The sequence below is a fragment of the Thermobia domestica genome, chromosome 4, assembly GCF_964235325.1.
Source record: "Thermobia domestica chromosome 4, izTheDome1.hap1.1, whole genome shotgun sequence".
Classification (NCBI taxonomy): Eukaryota; Metazoa; Arthropoda; class Insecta; order Zygentoma; family Lepismatidae; genus Thermobia; species Thermobia domestica.
The window spans coordinates 288,974,181-288,997,156 of record NC_137457.1 but is presented as its reverse complement, the minus strand read 5'-3'; the positions used below and the strand labels follow the sequence as shown (position 1 = coordinate 288,997,156).

At 37.2% G+C, this 22,976-nt stretch overlaps 2 protein-coding genes across 2 annotated transcripts in view; both read left to right on the top strand.

The window, feature by feature from the left end:
- The window catches only part of LOC145683535 (phospholipid scramblase 2-like), a 78,882-nt gene extending 70,113 nt beyond the window's left edge, over window positions 1-8,769 (top strand). The window contains exons 7-8 of the mRNA XM_081754880.1: window positions 518-682; window positions 8,588-8,769. Of these exons, the coding sequence (XP_081611006.1) occupies window positions 518-682; window positions 8,588-8,629 (207 nt within the window). The 3' untranslated portion in view covers window positions 8,630-8,769. The remainder of the gene's footprint in view (window positions 1-517; window positions 683-8,587) is intronic.
- A 3,325-nt stretch (window positions 8,770-12,094) lies between these two features.
- LOC145683534 (uncharacterized) overlaps window positions 12,095-22,976 on the top strand; it is a 72,652-nt gene continuing 61,770 nt past the window's right edge. Inside the window, exon 1 of the mRNA XM_081754878.1 lies at window positions 12,095-12,281. The gene's annotated coding sequence lies outside the window, so the exon portion shown is untranslated. The remainder of the gene's footprint in view (window positions 12,282-22,976) is intronic.

The following is a 22,976-nucleotide window of genomic DNA, read 5'->3' as shown; positions in this document are numbered from 1 at the left end:
ATGTCCTTCACTGAATTTTAAAAAGCAGTACATTCTTTAAGTGTCAAAATTGATAACTAACCAATAATTAAAATTATCTCTTCTATGCTTATCCTTCTGTTACATGTTTATCTGTTGTTATGAATACTGAAAATGGGTATCTTTATCTGTAATATTCTCTATAAATAAATAAATGTACAAGAACAATTAGAATAAAGTATTAAGAAAAGGTAATAGTTTTGTAAGTGCACTTATATACAGCTTAATTTTAAGGGGATTGAATTTGTTAAAATAGACGTCACTTTGAAAAATACGTTAAAGAAATTTAAAACTATTCACTGATACTGGAAATACATACATGTTCTTGCATAACCTGTATTAAGTCTCCTTGGTTCTCGAAAAAGCAAATTCGTTCATGTATCCGAAATATTGAAAAAAAAAATTTCGTTACTTCTACGTACACAACTAGGTGAGTACTATTTAAGTAATAATTTCTGACTTATGCTACTTCAACATATTCCTTCTCGTTTTATTTTAGATATTTACAAGCAGTAACAATGTGCAAATTGGAACTATAGAGAAGATTGATGCTAAAAGTTTTGGAAAACTGCACCCAAAAATGGAGGCACCTTGCTCTGTATCTTTCCCAGTTGTGACGGACACAAAGTTAAAGTCAGTGCTTATAGGTGCCACTTTTCTAATTGTACGTAATTACATTATATATTTGTATATTATAGAAATATTACATTAAAATAAATCGTGGTCATAAAGCCTTTCTTTGATAAAGGAAGTACTATTTTTCGCAATATGTAAAGTTAAATACAGGTATTTATTCCAATATACTATTGACATCTGGAAAATACTTTTATGGCGCTGAAATCTGTAGCGTTGAAAAGTTTCATCTGTATAAGGAGGTTATTAAGTTAAGGTGCGAATTCTTGAAAACTAATCAGTAGCTATAATGCAGCAATTGTTTCAGATATAGTACAGACTAAAGGCACCTGATATTCACAGTCTGATCACCTCAGTAGCTTGCAAATGTCACTAACTGCTCCAAAAGTAACCAACCAGGTGTTGGTGATCAAAGTGTATTTGAGTAGGAAGTGAATACGAATGTAGATGAGGAGACTGAATATGAGTGTAGGTGAGTAGTCACTGAAGACAAGTGTAGGTGAATACTTAATATAAGTGCAGGTGAGTAGACGGTAAATATACAATATGTTACCAAAAGTCACCGGACACCCCCTTCATATCCCAGAATGACGTCAGTACACCTCACCGATGCTATATAAGTGAAGGCAGAAATGCTGGTGCATCAGGCGCATGTTGTCTGTCATGATGAGTCAACGGAACGAGTTGAATGCATTCAAAAGGGGCTTCATTGTAGGTGCCCATAAATTTGGACATACGGTCAGAGAGATTTCTCAGCAGCTAAGCGTGTCCCGGTCTACAGTAAGCGATGTTGCAGTCAAGTGGAAACTCCATGGAACTAGTGAACCGAAGTCTCGCTCTGGTAGGCCCAAGAATCTAGTGGTCGAAACTGGAGAACCCTGAAGTGTGCTGTGCGAAACAACCCTCAGACATCTTTGTCAGATTTTGCAGAAGTCTTCCGTCTCAGCTCAGGTACACATGCCAAAGACAGGACTATCCGCTGAGAGGTATTAGCACTTGGTTTTCATGGTCGTGCTTCCGCCAAGAAGCCCTTAATCACAAGCACCAATGCGCGAAGACATTTGCAATGGTGCAAAGAGCACCGCAATTGGAGAGCACCATATGGACCTAGCGGATGCTTGGCGAACAGTATTTAATGGAGTGTATTGTGTCAACCGTGAAATTTGGTGGTGGTAATGATGGTGGGGCCTTTTCTCCTAGTTTGAGTTGGGCCCGTTAGTTTTAATTGACGGGTTGATGTTTTCTGGTATGAACGAATACATTTTAGACAATAGCATGCTTTCGACACTATGGAAACAGTTTGGGATAGGCCCCTTTCTCTATCAACACGTTACTGCTCCTGTTCATGCAGCACGCGCCACTGAGTCGTGGTTTGACAATAATTAGATGGAAGTGCTTGCCTGGCCAGCGCAAAGCTCCGACTTGAACCCTATAGAAAATCTTTGGGGTGAACTAGAGCGTCGGTTGCGTGCCAGACCCGCTCGACCAATAACCAACCGTCCACTGTTCACCATGTTACAGGAGAAATGGAGCACAATTCCGCCAACAGGGTACCAGAATTTAGTGCCTACCCCGAAGGGTAAGCGCTGTAATTCAAGCTAACGGAGGCTCGACATCCTATTAGTTATACGTGTGGTGCTTTTCGAAACAATAGTACCCGGTATCTGGTGACTTTTGGCAACATAGTGTAGGTAGGTGAGTAAACTATGAATACAAGTGTAGGTGAGTAGAATGAAATAGGGGTGTGGGGTGTAAATGAGTAGACTATGAATACATGTTTCAACTCAACGAGCAGATGAATACGATTTATGTGAGTAAACTGTGAATAAAGGTGTAGCTGAGTTGACTATTAATACGAGCAGGGGCGGATCCAGGGGGAAGGCGATTCTTATTTTATATATATAAATATAACCCATCACAGAGTTTGGAGCCCTTAAAAGTAGCTCTAAGTAGCAGTATTACAACCCACCGCCACCCCCCCCCCCCAGAAGTCCTTCCTGGACCCGCCCCTGAATACGAGTGTAGATGAGTAGATTATAAATATGAATGTAGGTGAATAGACCATGATTACACTATGATTACGGGTACAGCAAAGTAGACCAAGATAACACTTTTCTGAATTACGTATGTTTCTGAATTAAATCACGTTTTATATGTATATCCTACATGATTAATATTCACAAGGTAACAATGTGGTGATCAGAAACCTACAAGTTGTAGTGAAATGGGGCAATAACAGTCCGAAAATTAATATATGAAAAATGTAATGCTGTCTAATATATAACGAGTGTTGGGAATTAGTGTAAAGGTACGGGCCAGATCCTATCCGGGGGGGGGGGGGGGGAGGGCCGCCCCCTAAAATTTTGACGGTAGGCTTGCAAATGAACTATAATACGGTGATGAACCATCATATGGTTGGATCGGATCCCCCTAACTTCAGCCGGGCCCCCCTACATTTTTGGGCTGGCTACGGGACTGGTACGGGCTGAAAATCTTGCGAGAAAACGGTCTCAAGTGTAAACGACCGATTTGGCTGGGGTCCGGATATGTGTTACGGGAGACCAAAGTAGGAGACACGTATTTTGGCGTTTTGGCCCATACGCAGAAATTTCCGAATACTGGGCCCCAAAGTGTCCCTACATGCTATAACTAGGAAGCGAATGACGTTACTTGTACACAAGCGATTTGGCTGGGGTCCGGATATGTGTTACAAGAGACTAAATTAGTAGACACGTATTTTGGCGTTTGGGCGCATACGCAGAAATTTCCGAAATACGGGGCCCCAAAGTGCCCCTACATGCTATAACTAGGAAGCGAATGACGTTACTTGTACACAAGCGATTTGGCTGGGGTCCGGATATGTGTTACGGGAGACCAAAGTAGGAGACACGTATTTTGGTGTTTGGGCGCATACGCAGAAATTTCCGAAATATGGGGCCCCAAAGTGCCCGCACATGCTATAACTAGGAAGCGAATGACGTTACTTGTACACAAGCGATTTGGCTGGGGTCCGGATATGTGTTACAAGAGACCAAATTAGGAGACACGGATTTTGGCGTTTGGGCCCATACACAGAAATTTCCGAAATACGGGGCCCCAAAGTGCCCCCACATGCTATAACTAGGAAGCGAATGACGTTACTTGTACACAAGCGATTTGGCTGGGGTCCGGATATGTGTTACGGGAAACCAAAGTAGGAGACACGTATTTTGGCTTTCTTGTCCATACGCAGAAATTTCCGAAATAAGGGCCCCAAAGTTGCCCTTCATGCTATGACTAGGAAGCGAATGACGTTACTGGTACGGAATGTTGGCTTGGCTTGGAATAAGATGTTAATATATATGCAAAAGTATCTGACTTGTGTTTGTTGTTAGGTCCCACAAAAAGGAATGTCGAATATACAATGTCCCATATTGGTAGATTTTCAATAAGGCCATGAAGTTGGCATATGTGGTACGCATGCAATTCTGAACAAATGTTCAGCTGGCACGAGCCGTCGAGGGTGGATCTGCTGACCACGAGGGTGTCAACGGAGCAAAAGAATGTTTGCGATTTCCGCCTGTATTTTTATGGCTAGGATGTGTGGAAACTGGGAGGAACACTTTTGTACATTAGAGTGAACATTAATATTTAATCGATAAGCCTGTGTTGTCAGGAAACCGGACAGTGTGGCGGAAGTAAAGTTTGCCGCCCTGTCAGGTTCGGTCAAAGAAAGAAAAAAAAAAAAAAAAAACTACATCTCTTCGACTTGGGCTAATGATAGCCATATTCAGACCCCAGCCAAATCGGTTGTATACAAGTGACGTCATTTGCTTCCTAGTTATAGCATGTAGGGCAACTTTGGTGCCAGTATTTCTGAAATTTCTGCGTATGGGCCCAAACGAAAAAATACGTGTCTCCTACTTTGGTTTGCCGCAACACATATCGGGATCCCAGCCAAATCGGTTGTGTACAAGTAAAGTCATTCGCTTCCTAGTTATAGCATGTAGGGGCACTTTGGGGAACCGTATTTCGGAAATTTCTGCGTATGGGCCCAAACGCCAAAATACATTTCTCCTACTTTGGTCTCCCGTAACACATATCCGGACCCCAGGAAAATCGGTTGTGTACAAGTAAAGTCATTCGCTTCCTAGTTATAGATGTAGGGCCACTTTTGGGGCCCCGTATTTCGGAAATTTCTGCGTATGGACCCAAACGCCAAAATACGTGTCTCCTACTTTGGTCTTCCCTAACTCATATCCGGACCCCAGCCAAATAGGTTGTGTACAAGTAAAGTCATTCGCTTCCTAGTTATAGATGTAGGGCCACTTTTGGGGCCCCGTATTTCGGAAATTTCTGCGTATGGGCCCAAACGCCAAAATACGTGTCTCCTACTTTGGTCTCCCGTAAAACATATCCGGCTCCCAGCCAAATCGCTTGTGTGCAAGTAACGTAATTCGCTTCCTAGTTATAGCATGTAGGGGCACTTTCGGGCCCCGAATTTCGGAAATTTCTGCGTATGGGCCCAAACGCCAAAATACGTGTCTCCTACTTTGGTCTTCCCTAACTCATATCCGGACCCCAGCCAAATAGGTTGTGTACAAGTAAAGTCATTCGCTTCCTAGTTATAGATGTAGGGCCACTTTTGGGGCCCCGTATTTCGGAAATTTCTGCGTATGGGCCCAAACGCCAAAATACGTGTCTCCTACTTTGGTCTCCCGTAAAACATATCCGGCTCCCAGCCAAATCGCTTGTGTGCAAGTAACGTAATTCGCTTCCTAGTTATAGCATGTAGGGGCACTTTCGGGCCCCGAATTTCGGAAATTTCTGCGTATGGGCTAAAACGCCAAAATACGTGTCTCCTACTTTGGTCTTCCCTAACTCATATCCGGACCCCAGCCAAATAGGTTGTGTACAAGTAAAGTCATTCGCTTCCTAGTTATAGATGTAGGGCCACTTTTGGGGCCCCGTATTTCGGAAATTTCTGCGTATGGGCCCAAACGCCAAAATACGTGTCTCCTACTTTGGTCTCCCGTAAAACATATCCGGCTCCCAGCCAAATCGCTTGTGTGCAAGTAACGTAATTCGCTTCCTAGTTATAGCATGTAGGGGCACTTTGGGGCCCCGTATTTCAGAAATTTCTGCGTATGCCCCAAAACGCCAAAATACGTGTCTCCTAATTTGGTCTCCCGTAACACATATCGGGATCCCAGTCGAATCGGTTGTGTACAAGTAACGTCATTCGCTTCCTAGTTATAGCATGTGGGGGCACTTTCGGGCCCCGAATTTCGGAAATTTCTACGTATAGGTTAAAACGCCAAAATACGTGTCTCCTAATTTGGTCTCCCGTAACACATATCCGGTTGCAAGCCAAATCGGTTGTGTACAAGTAACGTCATTCGCTTCCTAGTTATAGCATGTAGGGGCACTTTGGGGCCCCGTATTTCGGAAATTTCTGCGTATGGGCCCAAACGCCAGAATACGTGTCTCATAATTTGGTCTCCCGTAACACATATCCGGACCCCAGCCAAATCGGTTGTGTACAAGTAAAGTCATTCACTTCCTAGTTATAGCATGTAGGGGCACTTTGGGGCCCCGTATTTCGGAAATTTCTGCGTATGGGCCATACCCCAAAATACGTGTCTCTTAATTTGGTCTCCCGTAATACATATCAGGATTCCAGCCAAATCGGTTGTGTACAAGTAACGTCATTCGCTTCCTAGTTATAGCATGTAGGGGCACTTTGGGGCCCCGTATTTCGGAAATTTCTACGTATGGGTCCAAACGCCAAAATACGTGTCTCCTAATTTGGTCTCCCGTAACACATATCCGGTTGCAAGCCAAATCGGTTGTGTACAAGTAACGTCATTTGCTTCCTAGTTATAGCATGTAGGGGCACTTTGGGGCCCCGTATTTTGGAAATTTCTGCGTATGCGCCCAAACGCCAAAATACGTGTCTCCTACTTTGGTCTCCCGTAAAACATATCTGGACCCCAGCCAAATCGGTAGTGTACAAGTAACGTCATTCGCTTCCTAGTTATAGCATGTAGGGGCACTTTGGGGCTCCGTATTTCGGAAATTTATGCGTATGGTCCCAAACGCCAAAATACGTGTGTCCCTATTTGGTCTCCCGTAACACATATCCGGACCCCAGCCAAATCGGTTGTTTACACTTGAGACCGTTTCCTCGTTAGTTCTCGAATTAGCTTGTAGGTGAATAGATGTTTGTTGTTTGAGTTTGAAAATCACAATAAAAGAGGGAGTAAAAATGTGATCTTATTTTGTATATTAGAGGGGTTTCGGGCCTTTTCTAACCGTTCTTCAATTATCTGGATAACTTACTATTATTTTCATAGACAGGGAAAGCTCAAAATTGTCAGGGAGTTTTGTGGTTTCAAGAATAACGATATATATTTATGTCAATTAGGCTACTATTGAAGGTTTGGTTATCAAGTACATAATCGTGTTTACAGTCCGCTCAGATAAACTAAATTACATTGGTTCATCAAGCTATGACAACTTACGTTCCTAAGCAAAGGTGGCACATTTATAATATTTGTAAATATCTGCTGTTGACGTAGGTATCATACAAGGGAAGATCCAAGAGAAAGCGGACTTTTGTTCTTTGGATTTTTTTTTTAATATTTTACAAAATTTTTAAAATTTCTTTCAAAGTACCCTCTATTAGATGCGACGCATTTCTATGTTGTTCTGTTCTACATAGTTGCATTGCAGCGGACAATTACGTCCCTAAGGCTCACAACACTACAAAAATTGTATAACCACCTGCTTTAATGAGTGGTAGGGTAAGTATGCCTAATTTCGCAATATCCTTAATTTCGCATAAAGTGAAGAATTACGAACTTGGGAAAGGCAATGAAATCAGTTCTCCGCATGAATAATATATGACAGGTACTCCTTCATGAGAAGAAATATTGTCCTGCTCTTTCACCTGCAGGGCCTCTCAGAAACTAGAGGGTATAAAAAAAGCAGTGAAATTCTTCGTGCTCATTGGGACGTGAAGTACAGTTGCTTATTCACCATGTGTTTGTAGCATAAATGTTAGAGCACAGTATATCATGTGTATATAAATGTGTAAAGGAAATTACAAGGAATGTAATGATCCCTAGCCATTGTATAAAGCTCAGTACAGGCTTAAGTTCGGTAAGGCTGTTTGCAGCCCCGGCACACGAGAAAACAAAGGCAAAGAGACTTCGTTGTAACAAGCTCTCTAGGAGGAAACGTTGTCAAAGGCTTTGTCAAGGTCCATGAACTTTGTCAAGACTATGCGCCTGACTTCATAGGCCTTGTTTGCAGGGAGAAAGATGACTAGCTTTCGTATGCTTTGAACATTTGATTCTCTTTCATTTTATCTGCCATGTTTACCTAAGCTTGGTATATTTACAGCCTTAGTGGACCACTCAATTCTCTGGGTGTTCTATTGTTTTATATTGCAGCTATTTCATCAAGTTTAATGTGGGTGCGAAAATTCTTAGTTATAGAACCAAATACTGAGGTCCTTCTCTCTTCAAAGAATTGAGAGAGAACCAATTGTAATTTTAATATATAGTGTGTTCCGAGAGTAAACCAACACATTTCACATGTGTGTTCAGAAACTCAATACAAGGAAAAGCTTACCTGCAATTTTGGTAGAAAATCCCTAATTACGAAGATGGAGCTAATTTAAGATAGTCACTCCACAAACTAATTCCATTAATTACATTAAATATGGTGCATCTCCGTATGTAGGCGATTTCGACAAAAATCTGAGATGTTCTTTCTTGTATTGAGATCCTGAACAAGTTTGTTGATGTATTCTCGAAACACCCTGTATATTAAAGTTTCGTTGTATTAATTCCTATTAAGACACTCGAACTGTTTCTATATATATTAATACTAAATATTAAGAAGATTAATTCACATTTAAAGTTGACATATTCTAAAACTTTGCTTCCAGGATTATTTGTATTTCCACAGAAGACAAAACATTCTAAGGTAGCAATAAATTATTTGTATTTTCCTTTGTATATATTTGCTGTGGTTATGTTTGTATGATGATACTACATGAAGGAAAGAGAAATGTAATTATTATGGAGTCATTGAAAATAAAATGATAATAAAAATATGTAATTGAAGATATATGCTTTTTTTTGTTTCAGTGTTCCTTAAACGTTAATATTTATATGTAATATTGTTACTGTTTGGATTATGTGTATCACTGTAAGAAGTATGTGTGTCACTGTTGAACTTGATGTTAACAGTGGGTGTGGTTAACTTGATGTTAACTAATGACATTTGAGACATCACTTAACCATGATTAGAATAAACCAATCAAAACTTCCCTACACTAATCAGATTTTAGCAAAGATATTTTTTGCACCAATGAGAATTCAGTGTAGGCAAAAAAGAAAAAAAACAATCAAAATTTTGTAACGGTAAAACAACAGTTAATAATGACGTCATAACAAACAATCCACGTAACACCCTAATTTCCAAAATTTTAGAAGGAAATCCAAGCTAAGGTAAATCTTCTAAAGCACGGCTTCAAAATCAGGTTCCAAGGGTACACTTGCACTTGTGTAGACCGTAAGATATCACTTTCAAATTATATAGACCACCTAAAAGAAATTGTCCTAATCAAGTATCTCTTTGAAAGACCATACTTAGGACCATATGATGAAATAAAGTCTCATCTCAGAGGATAAAAATTTTAAATTTAGATTTTTGTCAATTGTTTTAGTCCTCCAAGCAAATGAGATGGATCTCTACCAAATTTTTAGAGGTACTTGTTGACTTTGGACCAAGATAACCCTCTCCCACGAGGACAAGAATCATCCCTGCCACTTTTGACAACTACTTAAATTAGAGTCCACGGTATTTCTGTGCCAAGATCTACCAATAAAATTTGACATTTTTTGTCCCATAAAACTGCCAAATGCACACACTCAAATTTTGGCCTAGACCAAGGTATTTGACAAAGCGAGCTAAGACCTCGAAGTGCTATTGAAGCTACACGTTTGCAAAAGGTGATAACTTCAAAGGATATGCTAAAAAAAAAAAAAAGTCTTTTACCAGGTTGTCTAATAGATTCGTGAATGTTCTGCCATAGGGATGTTCTACAATAAGACATGGTGTCACAAACCACAGAGCAGAAGTTGAATGACCAATTTCTTTTCCTCCTCTAGCTCCTAAAGTACAGAAGGTTGTGCGATTTACATCCTATTGATTTCACGACGTTGCTGTCGCTTATGTAGGTGCACCAGAAACGTGAAACTGCTGTCATTACTGTGTTGTTTTAGCCTGCAGGTAAAACAGATGTTGTCTTGGTGCTAGTCAAATGCTGCCGAAAGTAAACTATTTTGTTAAGGTACACTATGACTCTTTTGGACGCAAATATTTTGTACAATGAAACAGTGTTCTGAAAATGTTTGAACAGCAGAGTGATAACAACTAAATATATCATTGGCCAGACAAACTCTAACCTGATTTAACAAAAAGGGTTCCGTTCAAGGCTACCAGTGAAAGTGTTGTTTGAGGAGTTTTGCGGCATTCATTGATTGGCATTCAAGAGACTCCACTACTTCAATGTTACTTGTCTCAGATATTAAGTCTATTTCAGTCCATTGTCAGTCAGAAGCTCCTCAGATATCGCGTTGCTGAATATAAGATAAACTGCCTTAATTTTAGCCCAGATGAAGGAGGGTAAAAATGAAGAATGGATGTAACATTGGATGAGGTCTATATCTATCTCAGGTATCATCGAACAATTGTGTGCTATGGCATCTCTGACAAGTGACTTTACGAGTTTTATCGCCATTACTAAGAAGGAAATCGTGATTGTCACTGGACACAGTTACAAGGGTTAGAGGTACGTAAGATGGATAAAGACTTGAAGATGAATGTTTTTAGCTTTCACCAATCCATTAAATCCGAACCTATCGGAGAGACATCCCTCGTTTGTACGACTCGAACAAGAACCAGGTACGACTTCATATGGACAAAGCTTCAACCCATCTCCCGGTCTTATTATGATATGAAGGAGACAACAGGAATCCATGTTACTTTTTAAATGATATATTTTGCCAAGAGCTCTGACTTATTCATCATTTGAACTGTTATACAACAACGTCTACAACGTTACCTCAATGCCTGTGAACAACTTGCAGAAAGAAATGAGGTGGAATTCCTATGTCTGTGCTCAAATTTTATTGCAGTGGAGACTGCGATATCGGGCGATAGTTCATAATGATCTAATAGAACAAAACTGATGGAAGAGTGCAACATTTTGAAGAGCAACTGTACTTTAAAAATAGGTCGGCTATAAACTAAACATCCTTCTATATATGGAAGCGACGTAGGTGCAGAGATAAAGTGGGGAATAGGATTAGGAAGCGTATAGGAGTATTACCTAATTATGACTACGTACCTTATCCAGATATTTACTTGCACATATCAATTTACATTCCTCTTGTACAAGCAGAGCCGTATTTAACATTTTTGTAGCCCCGAACCATTCATACATGCCACCCCTGGGCCCAGGAAAATGTTGCATCCTCCTCCGTATTCGTTTGCATTCAAATATGTGTAATCGAAAAAAAAAACACAAGAAATTGACAGAAGATTAGATATTTTAGTTTTACGCTGGATCCAATAAGTAACAGCCTCAGTTCAGTTCCTTCTAACGCCAGTAGCGTCGTAACGAGAAAGTTCGATCGTGCTCCCATACTAACATTATTTTCGATATAGATCTCCCTTAAACTTTTCTTTGGTGGACAAACTTTTTTTTCACTTACCATGCTTCAATATATATTTTTTTATGACTCTGGAACTTATTACACAAATAACTATCCTTTTTTGACCAGAGTTTAATATACTTATATATTAAAACTAAAATAAAAGGTAACAGTTTCAAGAACTTAATGTTCTCTTCATCAGATACTTAATTTTACAATTGAGAGTCTGATGAAGGCAATATTTAGGTGTTGAAACTTTTGCATTTTATTTTAGTTTTAAGAAATTAGAGTATTGAGCTCTGGTCAACAAGAATAGTTCTTTACATCTTTAAATATGACGCCCCTGGAAATTTGTTGGCCTGTAGGGGCGGATCTACAAAGTGAAATTTGGGGCGGGGGGGAAGCCAGAACCCAGACATGAGTTTACTATAAACTTTCAAAAATATATAAATAATAGCTAAAATTTGTTTTCATAACTCTAAAAACTGGGGAACCTAGGCCCCTGGCCCAGTGCCCACTGGTCCATGACGCATATGGATAAATATGGGCCTAGATACAAGGAATGCTGACTTCTAAATCTATACTACCAGAAAATCCAGATAGAAAGACATATTTCAAAAGAAGTTGCCGTTTGCTCTTTTACGTATATAATTTATTGTTACAAATGAAATGGCGGAAAACAATAAGAAAATAAATTAAAATGTGTCCATAGTAACACTATATACATTTTTTTCTGTTTTACAATTAAAACTACATTTGTGTCAGTTTTTTCTTCTTTGTTTACGAGCGAGATGTCTCTATTGGTGTAAATACATTCAGTTTGGTGTTGTGTTGTGTTGTGACTGCGGTTTTAAAGTTCATACCTTCATATGGTGGATATCTTCTCCAACACAGAGTATTCAATTAAAGGATAAGAAGGTAATGTTTGTTAATTACAACAATTGAGTCGTCCCATTAAGTAATTGTTTAAGAACTTAATAGTTTTAAAATTATAAAGGTTTGGCCATCTCGAGGTTTCATTTGAAAGTCCATGTTATGTTGAGAGTGACAGTTTATTCGTGCCTAAATCTATAAAAGAAACACAGCATCACATCGCGGTACGAAATAAATCGATTTACGATTGTAAAATATTGAAAATTTATTCCAAAATGAATGTTATGTTGCCGAAACAGTTCGAAATTTGAAAAGGAAAAAAACGAACCGGTTTTGGAGAAACCGAAATGTGTTTTTTGAATTTCGGGTTTTCCAGAAACTGGTTTCCGGTTTTTATAAAAGTCGGTTTTGCCCATCCCTGAAAAAACCGAAATCCGAAAAACAGAATTTCGGTTTCTCCAAAAACCGGTTTGTTTTTTTCACCAAAACTGGTTTCGGTTAAAAAATTTGAAAACACACAAAACTATTTCTGTGGAAACGGAATCGGTTTCCAGAGAACAACGAAACACTATTTGGTCAGAAAAAGAACCAATTTTGAAAAAAAACGGAACCGGTTCCGTAGAAAACCGAAACCGGATCCAATGAAAAACAACCGGTTTTGGAGGAAAACCGATAACCAGTTCCGGCGAAAAACCAAACCGGTTTGTAGAGTAAACCGAAACCGGTTTCGATGAAAACCGGTTTTTTGAATGTTTTAAAAACCAGTTTCGTTTTTCTAAACCCGAAAACCGAAAAAAAGGTTTTTGTGCCCACCATTAATATATATATATATATATATATATATATATATATATATATATATATATATATATATATATATATATATATTCGTGCGAAAAAATTAAAGAAGCAGAGGCGGACATACAAGGTAAAAACTGGGGAGGCAGCCAAAACGCATAATATGATGAGTATATCTTGCGTTCACTATAAACTTTGAAATAATACATTAAATTATTAATAATGAAATAATACATATATAATACATTAAATTATTTTTTGCTCAAGAAACTACTGGGGGCCTAGGTCCCTCGTCTCCGGGTTAATCCACCACTGGAGAAACTGATTCCTCATAAGCTTTAATTAAAACGATATAATTAAATATTCACAGAGAGATTGCAGCAGGAGTAGTATTGGCTGCACTTTGCCTAACTTTTTGGCCCCTGGGTCCCTGCCTCAGGACCCATGGTCCCTGGCCGGGGTCAATGACCTAGGGGTACATAGGACCACCCCCTCTAAATTTTGGCAGGGGTACCTTGGCCCACCCCCTAAATTTTGGCAGGGGTACATAGGACCACCCCCCTTAAATTTTGGAAATTGCCAAATCTAAAAATTGGGTGTGGTAGCCTAGGACCATAGTATGTACCTCTATCAGTATTGGGTGTCTATGTCGTTCCCTTTCATGGGTAAAAAATTGCCAAAAATTTACATTTCGGAGGTTTTTGACCTAATTTATCACCTTGGATGAGGTGTTATTACCCTATATGGTTATATGGGCGTATACAGGGGTCCATTACCTTTCATAAGACATGGGTATATTAATGCACCCCTTGAAAAATTTGGGAGGGGTACCTTGGCCCGCCCCTTAAATTTTGGAAATTGCCCAATTTCAACATTGGGTATTATAGTACAGGACCCTAATATGTATCGTGATAAATTTGGGTGGTCCACCTCATTTCCTTTTAGGGGTACATAGGACCATCCCCCTTAAATTTTGGAAATTGCCAAATCTAAAAATTTGGTGTGGTAGCCTAGGACCATAGTATGTACCTCTATCAGTATTGGGTGTCTATGTCGTTCCCTTTCATGGGTAAAAAATTGCCAAAAATTTAAATTTCGGGGTTTTTTGACCTAATTTATCCCCTTTGATGAGGTATTATTACCCTATATAGTTATATGGGCGTATACAGGGGTCCATTACCTTTCATAACATATGGGTATATTAATGCACCCTTGAAAAATTTGGGAGGGGTACCTTGGCCCACCCCTTAAATTTTGGAAATTGCCCAATTTAAACATTGGGTATTATAGTACAGGACCCTAATATGTATCATGATAAATTTGGGCGGTCCACCTCGTTCCCTTCTAGGGGTACAAAATTGCCAAAATATAAACGTAAGCAATACGTTATACCACGTGTTTGGTTTTTGGTCGATTTTATCCCCTTTGATGAGGTGTTATTACCTTATATGGTTATATGGTCATGTATAGGGGTCCATTACCTTTCATAAGATATTGGTATATTTGTACACTCCTTTAAAAATTTGGGAGGGGTACTTTGGCCCACCCCTTAAATTTTGGAAATTGCCCAATTTAAACATTTGGTATTATAGTACCGGACCCTAACATGTATTATGATAAATTTGGGTGGTCCACCTCGTTCCCTTTTAGGGGTACAAAATTGTCAAAATATAAACGTAAGCAATACGTTGTACCACGTGTTTGGTCTTTTGGCCCAATTTATCCTCTTGGATGAGGTTCTATTACCTTATATGGTTATGTATAGGGGTCTATTCCCTATCATAAGACATAGGTACATTTGTGCAATCCTTTAAAAAAATTGGGAGGGGTACTTTGGCCCACCCCTTAAATTTTAGAAATTGCTCATTTTATATATTTGGTATTATAGTACTGGACCCTAACATGTATTATTATGATAAATTTGAGTGGTTCACCTCGTTCCCTTTTAGGGGTACGAAATTGCCAAATTTTACTACAACCACGTGTTTGGTATTTTGGTTCAATTTATCCCCTTGGATGAGGTCCTATTACCTTATATGATTATATGGTTATATATATTGGTCCATTCCCTATTATAAGACATGGTTATATTGATGCACCCCGGGAGGGGTACCTTGGCCCACCTCTTTATTTTGGAAATTGCCCAATTTAAACATTTGGTATAATAGTATAAGACCCTAATATATATTACTATAAATTTGGGTGGTCCATCTCGTTCCCTTTCATGGGTACGAAATTGCCAAATTTTAGTACAACCACGTGTTTCGTTTTGACCTAATTTATTCACTTGGATGAGGTCCTATTACCTAATATGATTATATGGTCATGTATAGGGGTCCATTTTCTATTATAAGACATAGGTACATTGATGCACCCCGGGATGGGTACCATAGCCAATCCCTTAAATTTTGGAAATTTTTCAATTTAAGCATTCGCTATCATAGTACATGACCTCAATATGTATCATGATAAATTTGGGTGGTCCACCTTGTTCCCTTTCATGAGTAAAAAAAATGCCAAAATATAAACATAAGCAATGTGTTGTATCACGTGTTTGGTTTTTGGCCCAATTTATCCCGTTTGATGCGGTCTTATACCGTATATGGTCATATGGTCATGTATATAGGTTCATTTCCTTTCATAAGACTTGAGTACATTGATGCACCCTTTAAAAAATTGGGAGGGGTATTTTGACTCATCCACTCAGTTTTAGAAATTGTTTAATATAAGCATTTGGTATCTTCGTACAGGTCTTCAATATGTACCACTATAAATTTGGATGGTCCACATCGTTCCCTTTCATGGGTAAAGAACTACCAAAAATTAAATTTCGGAGGTTATTGACCCTTTGATAAGTATTTAGCACGTTATATGGTTTATTACCCTTATATGTTTATGTGCCCTTTTAAATTTGGGAATTATCAGGTAACAAAATTCGGTAAACGTTTTCTAGGACCCATTGGTGTTCCTCTTATGGCCAAATATTCAAAATTTAAAGGTTATTGACCGGCTTTATTATTGAATAACTACAGGATTTATTACTTTTTTTCATAAGACACAGGTGTATTTGTGTACCAATCTTAAATTTTGGGAGGGGTACATTTCTTATTGTCATATCAATAATTGGTAATTGGATAGTATCTCATTCATTGGGTAAATCATTCTCAAATATGAGTATGATCACGTGATCAGTTATTGACCTATGATGGGATTAGGAGTCCAGGACATTGGTACATTTAAACTTTGTAGGATAATTTGAGAATGCGTCATTGGTTTCGATTATTACAGCCAAATATAAACGTAAGCAATACGATGTACCACGTGATTGACCTTGATGAGGTAGTGTACAGGGATATATAGCTAACCTTATTGAAACTTATGACTCATAGTCCTAAGGGAATACATGCTACAACACTGGCAAAGTTATTGTTGATGCAATTTGATTGGTTGATCACTATCTTTCGTGCAATCTGATTGGCTGATCACTATCTTTTGTGCAATCTGATTGGTTGATGAATTTCAAATCTTTGCTGCATTCAGTTTTGTTTTAACATTTAAAAAGTTTTGATTTTTTTTGTTTGAAACTTTGGTTTGACATTTTTTCGTTTGATATTTATAGTTTAAAAATTTTTGTTTCGAAATTTTTGTTTGAAAATTTTGTTTGAAACTTTTCGTTTGAAATTTTTGTTTGAAAAAATTTTTGTTTGAAAATTTTGTTTGAAACTTTTCGTTTGAAATTTTTGTTTGAAAAAATTTTTGTTTCGAAATTTTTGTTTGAAAATTTTGTTTGAAACTTTTCGTTTGAAATTTGTTTGAAAAAATTTTTAGTTTGAAATTTTTTTGCTTGAAACTTTTTGTTTGAATTTTTTTTGTTTAAAATTTTTGTTTAAAAATTTTTTCGTTTGAAATTTTTCGTTTCCAAATTTTTTCGTTTCAAAATTTTTTGTTTGAAATTTTTCGTTTCCAAATTTTTTGTTTCAAAATTTTGTTTGAAATTTTTTTTCGTTTCAAAATTTTGTTTGAATTTTTTTCGTTTGAAATTTTTTGTTTGAATTTTTTCGTTTGAAATTTTTTGTTTGAATTATTTTTCGTTTCAAAAATTTTGTTTCAAAGATTTTTGTTTGAAATTTTTGTTTCAAAGTTTGGTTTGACATTTTTAAAGTTTGTGCACTCATTAGTAAAGAACCGGAACTGTTTAGAACTAAAACCTCTGGCAACATTGTGGTGCAATAGTACACGTCAGAACATGGGGTTGTACTTGAAATAAAAAAACACAATTCATTGAAATGGATCATTTTATTACACTTCACATACATCCATACCAGATAGTGGTTCTGGATATTGTCGATACAATGTATTTTGAACTTCGTGCACTAGTTTCTCTTTAGCGTATAATTTTAATTCCAATTGAAGTCTTTTAAGGTCTAATGCAATATCAATTGGTGGAAACTCAATGTCCATTTGATCACAAATAAACTGTTTATCAATACAGGTATGCACCCACGAACGATGTTGACAACCATCACAATATCTCGATACATGTTGTACAATATGCATAACACATTTTTCAAAATAGTACTTTTTCAGGAATATACTAGTTTTGTTGCACACTTCCACTGCATGTTTAACACACTGGAATACGTTGATAAATTTGTTCCAATCTGTTTCCGTTAGATACACCATGTTGCGAGGGACATGAAATGTACTCTTTTTACGTAACAGCACCATCTTCTCTTCGAGGACTGTATGTAGCACCACTTCATGATTTGAGCCTAATGATTTGACTATGGTCACATTTAGCTCATCATGAAAATAATCGTTCATTTGGTCGATTCGTGAACATAATATTTGCCATTCTTCACAGGTCAGTTGTACACCAAATTGTTCTGCTTTGCCCAATCGAATCACTGGTTCAAATGTTCTAGCACTGATACCAATCATCACATGTTTTGTTTGATATATATTTATTGGATAATAGCTTGCGAAGATGAACTCTTTATCGTTAGAAGTACACATCTTTCTTCCTGAAAAGCACTTGCTCAAATGATTTCGTGGGATGACACTGTATTGGTTGATTTATAGAACTACGACTGACGTCATTGGAAAGGAATGTGCTGACGTTTGAATTCATGGTTTCATCACAGTTGCTGACGTCATGCTGACCACATTCATACAACTACGTCTGACGTGTTGATGTTTGAATTCATGATTTCATCACAATTGCTGACGAATCCGGCTGTGTACTAAATTCAAACTGATGACTTCGTCCCAAGAGTCTTTTATAGCATAAAGATACAGATCCAGTATTTAAGAAACGCAGCAGTTCTTCTTGTTTTGATGCTTCCATGGGTAAATATCTTGCTGGTAAAATTATATTCTTATCATTTTCAAGCTTCACTACGATTCTTAATCCAAACTCTGTAGGGATCATTTGGCTAGCTAAGATTCTATAAGGTACATTCTGTTGTAAATCAGTAATCTTGGTAAATGATTTCATCACATCACGTGTGTTTAGAAACTGCAGACAAGTAGCCATGATGATGTTATCATGAATACTAACGCGAACGATACTTATATATGATGCAAAACTGATGACGTTTCATTATCATGTTCTGACGTGTACTATTGCACCACAATGTTGCCAGAGGTTTTAGCTCTAAACAGTTCCGGTTCTTTACTAATGAGTGCACAAACTTTAAAAATGTCAAACCAAACTTTGAAACAAAATTTTTGAAACGAAAAAAAATTGAAACAAAAAATTTCAAACGAAAAAAATTCAAACAAAATTTTGAAACGAAAAAAAAATTCAAACAAAATTTTGAAACAAAAAATTTGGAAACGAAAAATTTCAAACAAAAAATTTTGAAACGAAAAAATTTTAAAAAATTTCAAACGAAAAAATTTTTAAACAAAAATTTTAAACAAAAAAAATTCAAACAAAAAGTTTCAAGCAAAAAAATTTCAAACTAAAAATTTTTTCAAACAAAAATTTCAAACAAAAAGTTTCAAACAAAATTTTCAAACAAAAATTTCGAAACAAAAATTTTTTCAAACAAAAATTTCAAACGAAAAGTTTCAAACAAAATTTTCAAACAAAAATTTTTTCAAACAAAAATTTCAAACGAAAAGTTTCAAACAAAATTTTCAAACAAAAATTTCGAAACAAAAATTTTTAAACTAAAAATATCAAACGAAAAAATGTCAAACCAAAGTTTCAAACAAAAAAAAATCAAAACTTTTTAAATGTTAAAACAAAACTGAATGCAGCAAAGATTTGAAATTCATCAACCAATCAGATTGCACGAAAGATAGTGATCAGCCAATCAGATTGCACGAAAGATAGTGATCAACCAATCAAATTGCATCAACAATAACTTTGCCAGTGTTGTAGCATGTATTCCCTTAGGACTATGAGTCATAAGTTTCAATAAGGTTAGCTATATATCCCTGTACACTACCTCATCAAGGTCAATCACGTGGTACATCGTATTGCTTACGTTTATATTTGGCTGTAATAATCGAAACCAATGACGCATTCTCAAATTATCCTACAAAGTTTAAATGTACCAATGTCCTGGATTCCTAATCCCATCATAGGTCAATAACTGATCACGTGATCATACTCATATTTGAGAATGATTTACCCAATGAATGAGATACTATCCAATTACCAATTATTGATATGACAATAAGAAATGTACCCCTCCCAAAATTTAAGATTGGTACACAAATACACCTGTGTCTTATGAAAAAAGTAATAAATCCTGTAGTTATTCAATAATAAAGCCGGTCAATAACCTTTAAATTTTGAATATTTGGCCATAAGAGGAACACCAATGGGTCCTAGAAAACGTTTACCGAATTTTGTTACCTGATAATTCCCAAATTTAAAAGGGCACATAAACATATAAGGGTAATAAACCATATAACGTGCTAAATACTTATCAAAGGGTCAATAACCTCCGAAATTTAATTTTTGGTAGTTCTTTACCCATGAAAGGGAACGATGTGGACCATCCAAATTTATAGTGGTACATATTGAAGACCTGTACGAAGATACCAAATGCTTATATTAAACAATTTCTAAAACTGAGTGGATGAGTCAAAATACCCCTCCCAAATTTTTTAAAGGGTGCATCAATGTACTCAAGTCTTATGAAAGGAAATGAACCTATATACATGACCATATGACCATATACGGTATAAGACCGCATCAAACGGGATAAATTGGGCCAAAAACCAAACACGTGATACAACATATTGCTTATGTTTATATTTTGGCATTTTTTTTACTCATGAAAGGGAACAAGGTGGACCACCCAAATTTATCATGATACATATTGAGGTCATGTACTATGATAGCGAATGCTTAAATTGAAAAATTTCCAAAATTTAAGGGATTGGCTATGGTACCCATCCCGGGGTGCATCAATGTACCTATGTCTTATAATAGAAAATGGACCCCTATACATGACCATATAATCATATTAGGTAATAGGACCTCATCCAAGTGAATAAATTAGGTCAAAACGAAACACGTGGTTGTACTAAAATTTGGCAATTTCGTACCCATGAAAGGGAACGAGATGGACCACCCAAATTTATAGTAATATATATTAGGGTCTTATACTATTATACCAAATGTTTAAATTGGGCAATTTCCAAAATAAAGAGGTGGGCCAAGTACCCCTCCCGGGGTGCATCAATATAACCATGTCTTATAATAGGGGATGGACCAATATACATAACCATATAATCATATAAGGTAATAGGACCTCATCCAAGGGGATAAATTGAACCAAAATACCAAACACGTGGTTGTAGTAAAATTTGGCAATTTCGTACCCCTAAAAGGGAACGAGGTGAACCACTCAAATTTATCATAATAATACATGTTAGGGTCCAGTACTATAATACCAAATATATAAAATGAGCAATTTCTAAAATTTAAGGGGTGGGCCAAAGTACCCCTCCCAAATTTTTTAAAGGATTGCACAAATGTACCTATGTCTTATGATAGGGAATAGACCCCTATACATAACCATATAAGGTAATAGAACCTCATCCAAGAGGATAAATTGGGCCAAAAGACCAAACACGTGGTACAACGTATTGCTTACGTTTATATTTTGGCAATTTTGTACCCCTAGAAGGGAACGAGGTGGACAGCCCAAATTTATCATGATACATATTAGGGTCCTGTACTATAATACCCAATGTTTAAATTGGGCAATTTCCAAAATTTAAGGGGTGGGCCAAGGTACCCCTCCCAAATTTTTCAAGGGTGCATTAATATACCCATATGTTATGAAAGGTAATGGACCCCTGTATACGCCCATATAACTATATAGGGTAATAATACCTCATCAAAGGGGATAAATTAGGTCAAAAAACCCCGAAATTTAAATTTTTGGCAATTTTTTACCCATGAAAGGGAACGACATAGACACCCAATACTGATAGAGGTACATACTATGGTCCTAGGCTACCACACCAAATTTTTAGATTTGGCAATTTCCAAAATTTAAGGGGGGTGGTCCTATGTACCCCTAAAAGGAAATGAGGTGGACCACCCAAATTTATCACGATACATATTAGGGTCCTGTACTATAATACCCAATGTTGAAATTGGGCAATTTCCAAAATTTAAGGGGTGGGCCCTGGTACCCCTCCCAAATTTTTCAAGGGTGCATTAATATACCCATATGTTATGAAAGGTAATGGACCCCTGTATACGCCCATATAACTATATAGGGTAATAATACCTCATCAAAGGGGATAAATTAGGTCAAAAAACCCCGAAATTTAAATTTTTGGCAATTTTTTACCCATGAAAGGGAACGACATAGACACCCAATACTGATAGAGGTACATACTATGGTCCTAGGTTACCACACCAAATTTTTAGATTTGGCAATTTCCAAAATTTAAGGGGGGTGGTCCTATGTACCCCTAAAAGGAAATGAGGTGGACCACCCAAATTTATCACGATACATATTAGGGTTCTGTACTATAATACCCAATGTTGAAATTGGGCAATTTCCAAAATTTAAGGGGCGGGCCAAGGTACCCCTCCCAAATTTTTCAAGGGGTGCATTAATATACCCATGTCTTATGAAAGGTAATGCACCCCTGTATACGCCCATATAACCATATAGGGTAATAACACCTCATCCAAGGGGTAAATTAGGTCAAAAACCTCCGAAATGTAAATTTTTGGCAATTTTTTACCCATGAAAGGGAACGACATAGACACCCAATACGGATAGAGGTACATACTATGGTCCTAGGCTACCACACCCAATTTTTAGATTTGGCAATTTCCAAAATTTAAGGGGGGTGGTCCTATGTACCCCTGCCAAAATTTAGGGGGTGGGCCAAAATACCCCTGCCAAAATTTAGAGGGGGTGGTCCTATGTACCCCTAGGTCATTGACCCCGGCCAGGGACCATGGGTCCTGAGGCAGGGACCCAGGGGCCAAAAAGTTAGGCAAAGTGCAGCCAATACTACTGCAGGTTACGTTTTTATCTTCTATCTAAGCAGGACCTCAACCTTAAGTTTAAGAATAATTTCATTTAAGCATCTTAGTTTTTCATCTGTTAAGACCGTCTCGATCACACCCCAGTTTCGATTAATCGTGATATACCGATTGCAGTGATGTAAATTTTCCAGAAATTTTCTGGAAAATTGTTCGATTCATAAGAACATACTCCACTTATTCCTACATCGTTGTTTAGCCGTAAAATTTATTTGTAATAAATATTATCTTTAAACAGTTTCATGAAGTGAAAATCTAACGATTCTTCATTTCTGTAAAATTGTTTCAGAAACTTCAATGTATTCTTCCCTCAAAATTCACCTTCGATCTCACAAAATCATATTTCGTTAATTTAATAACGATGTTTTCTCATAGCTTTAAACGGAATAAAATCAAAACATTTC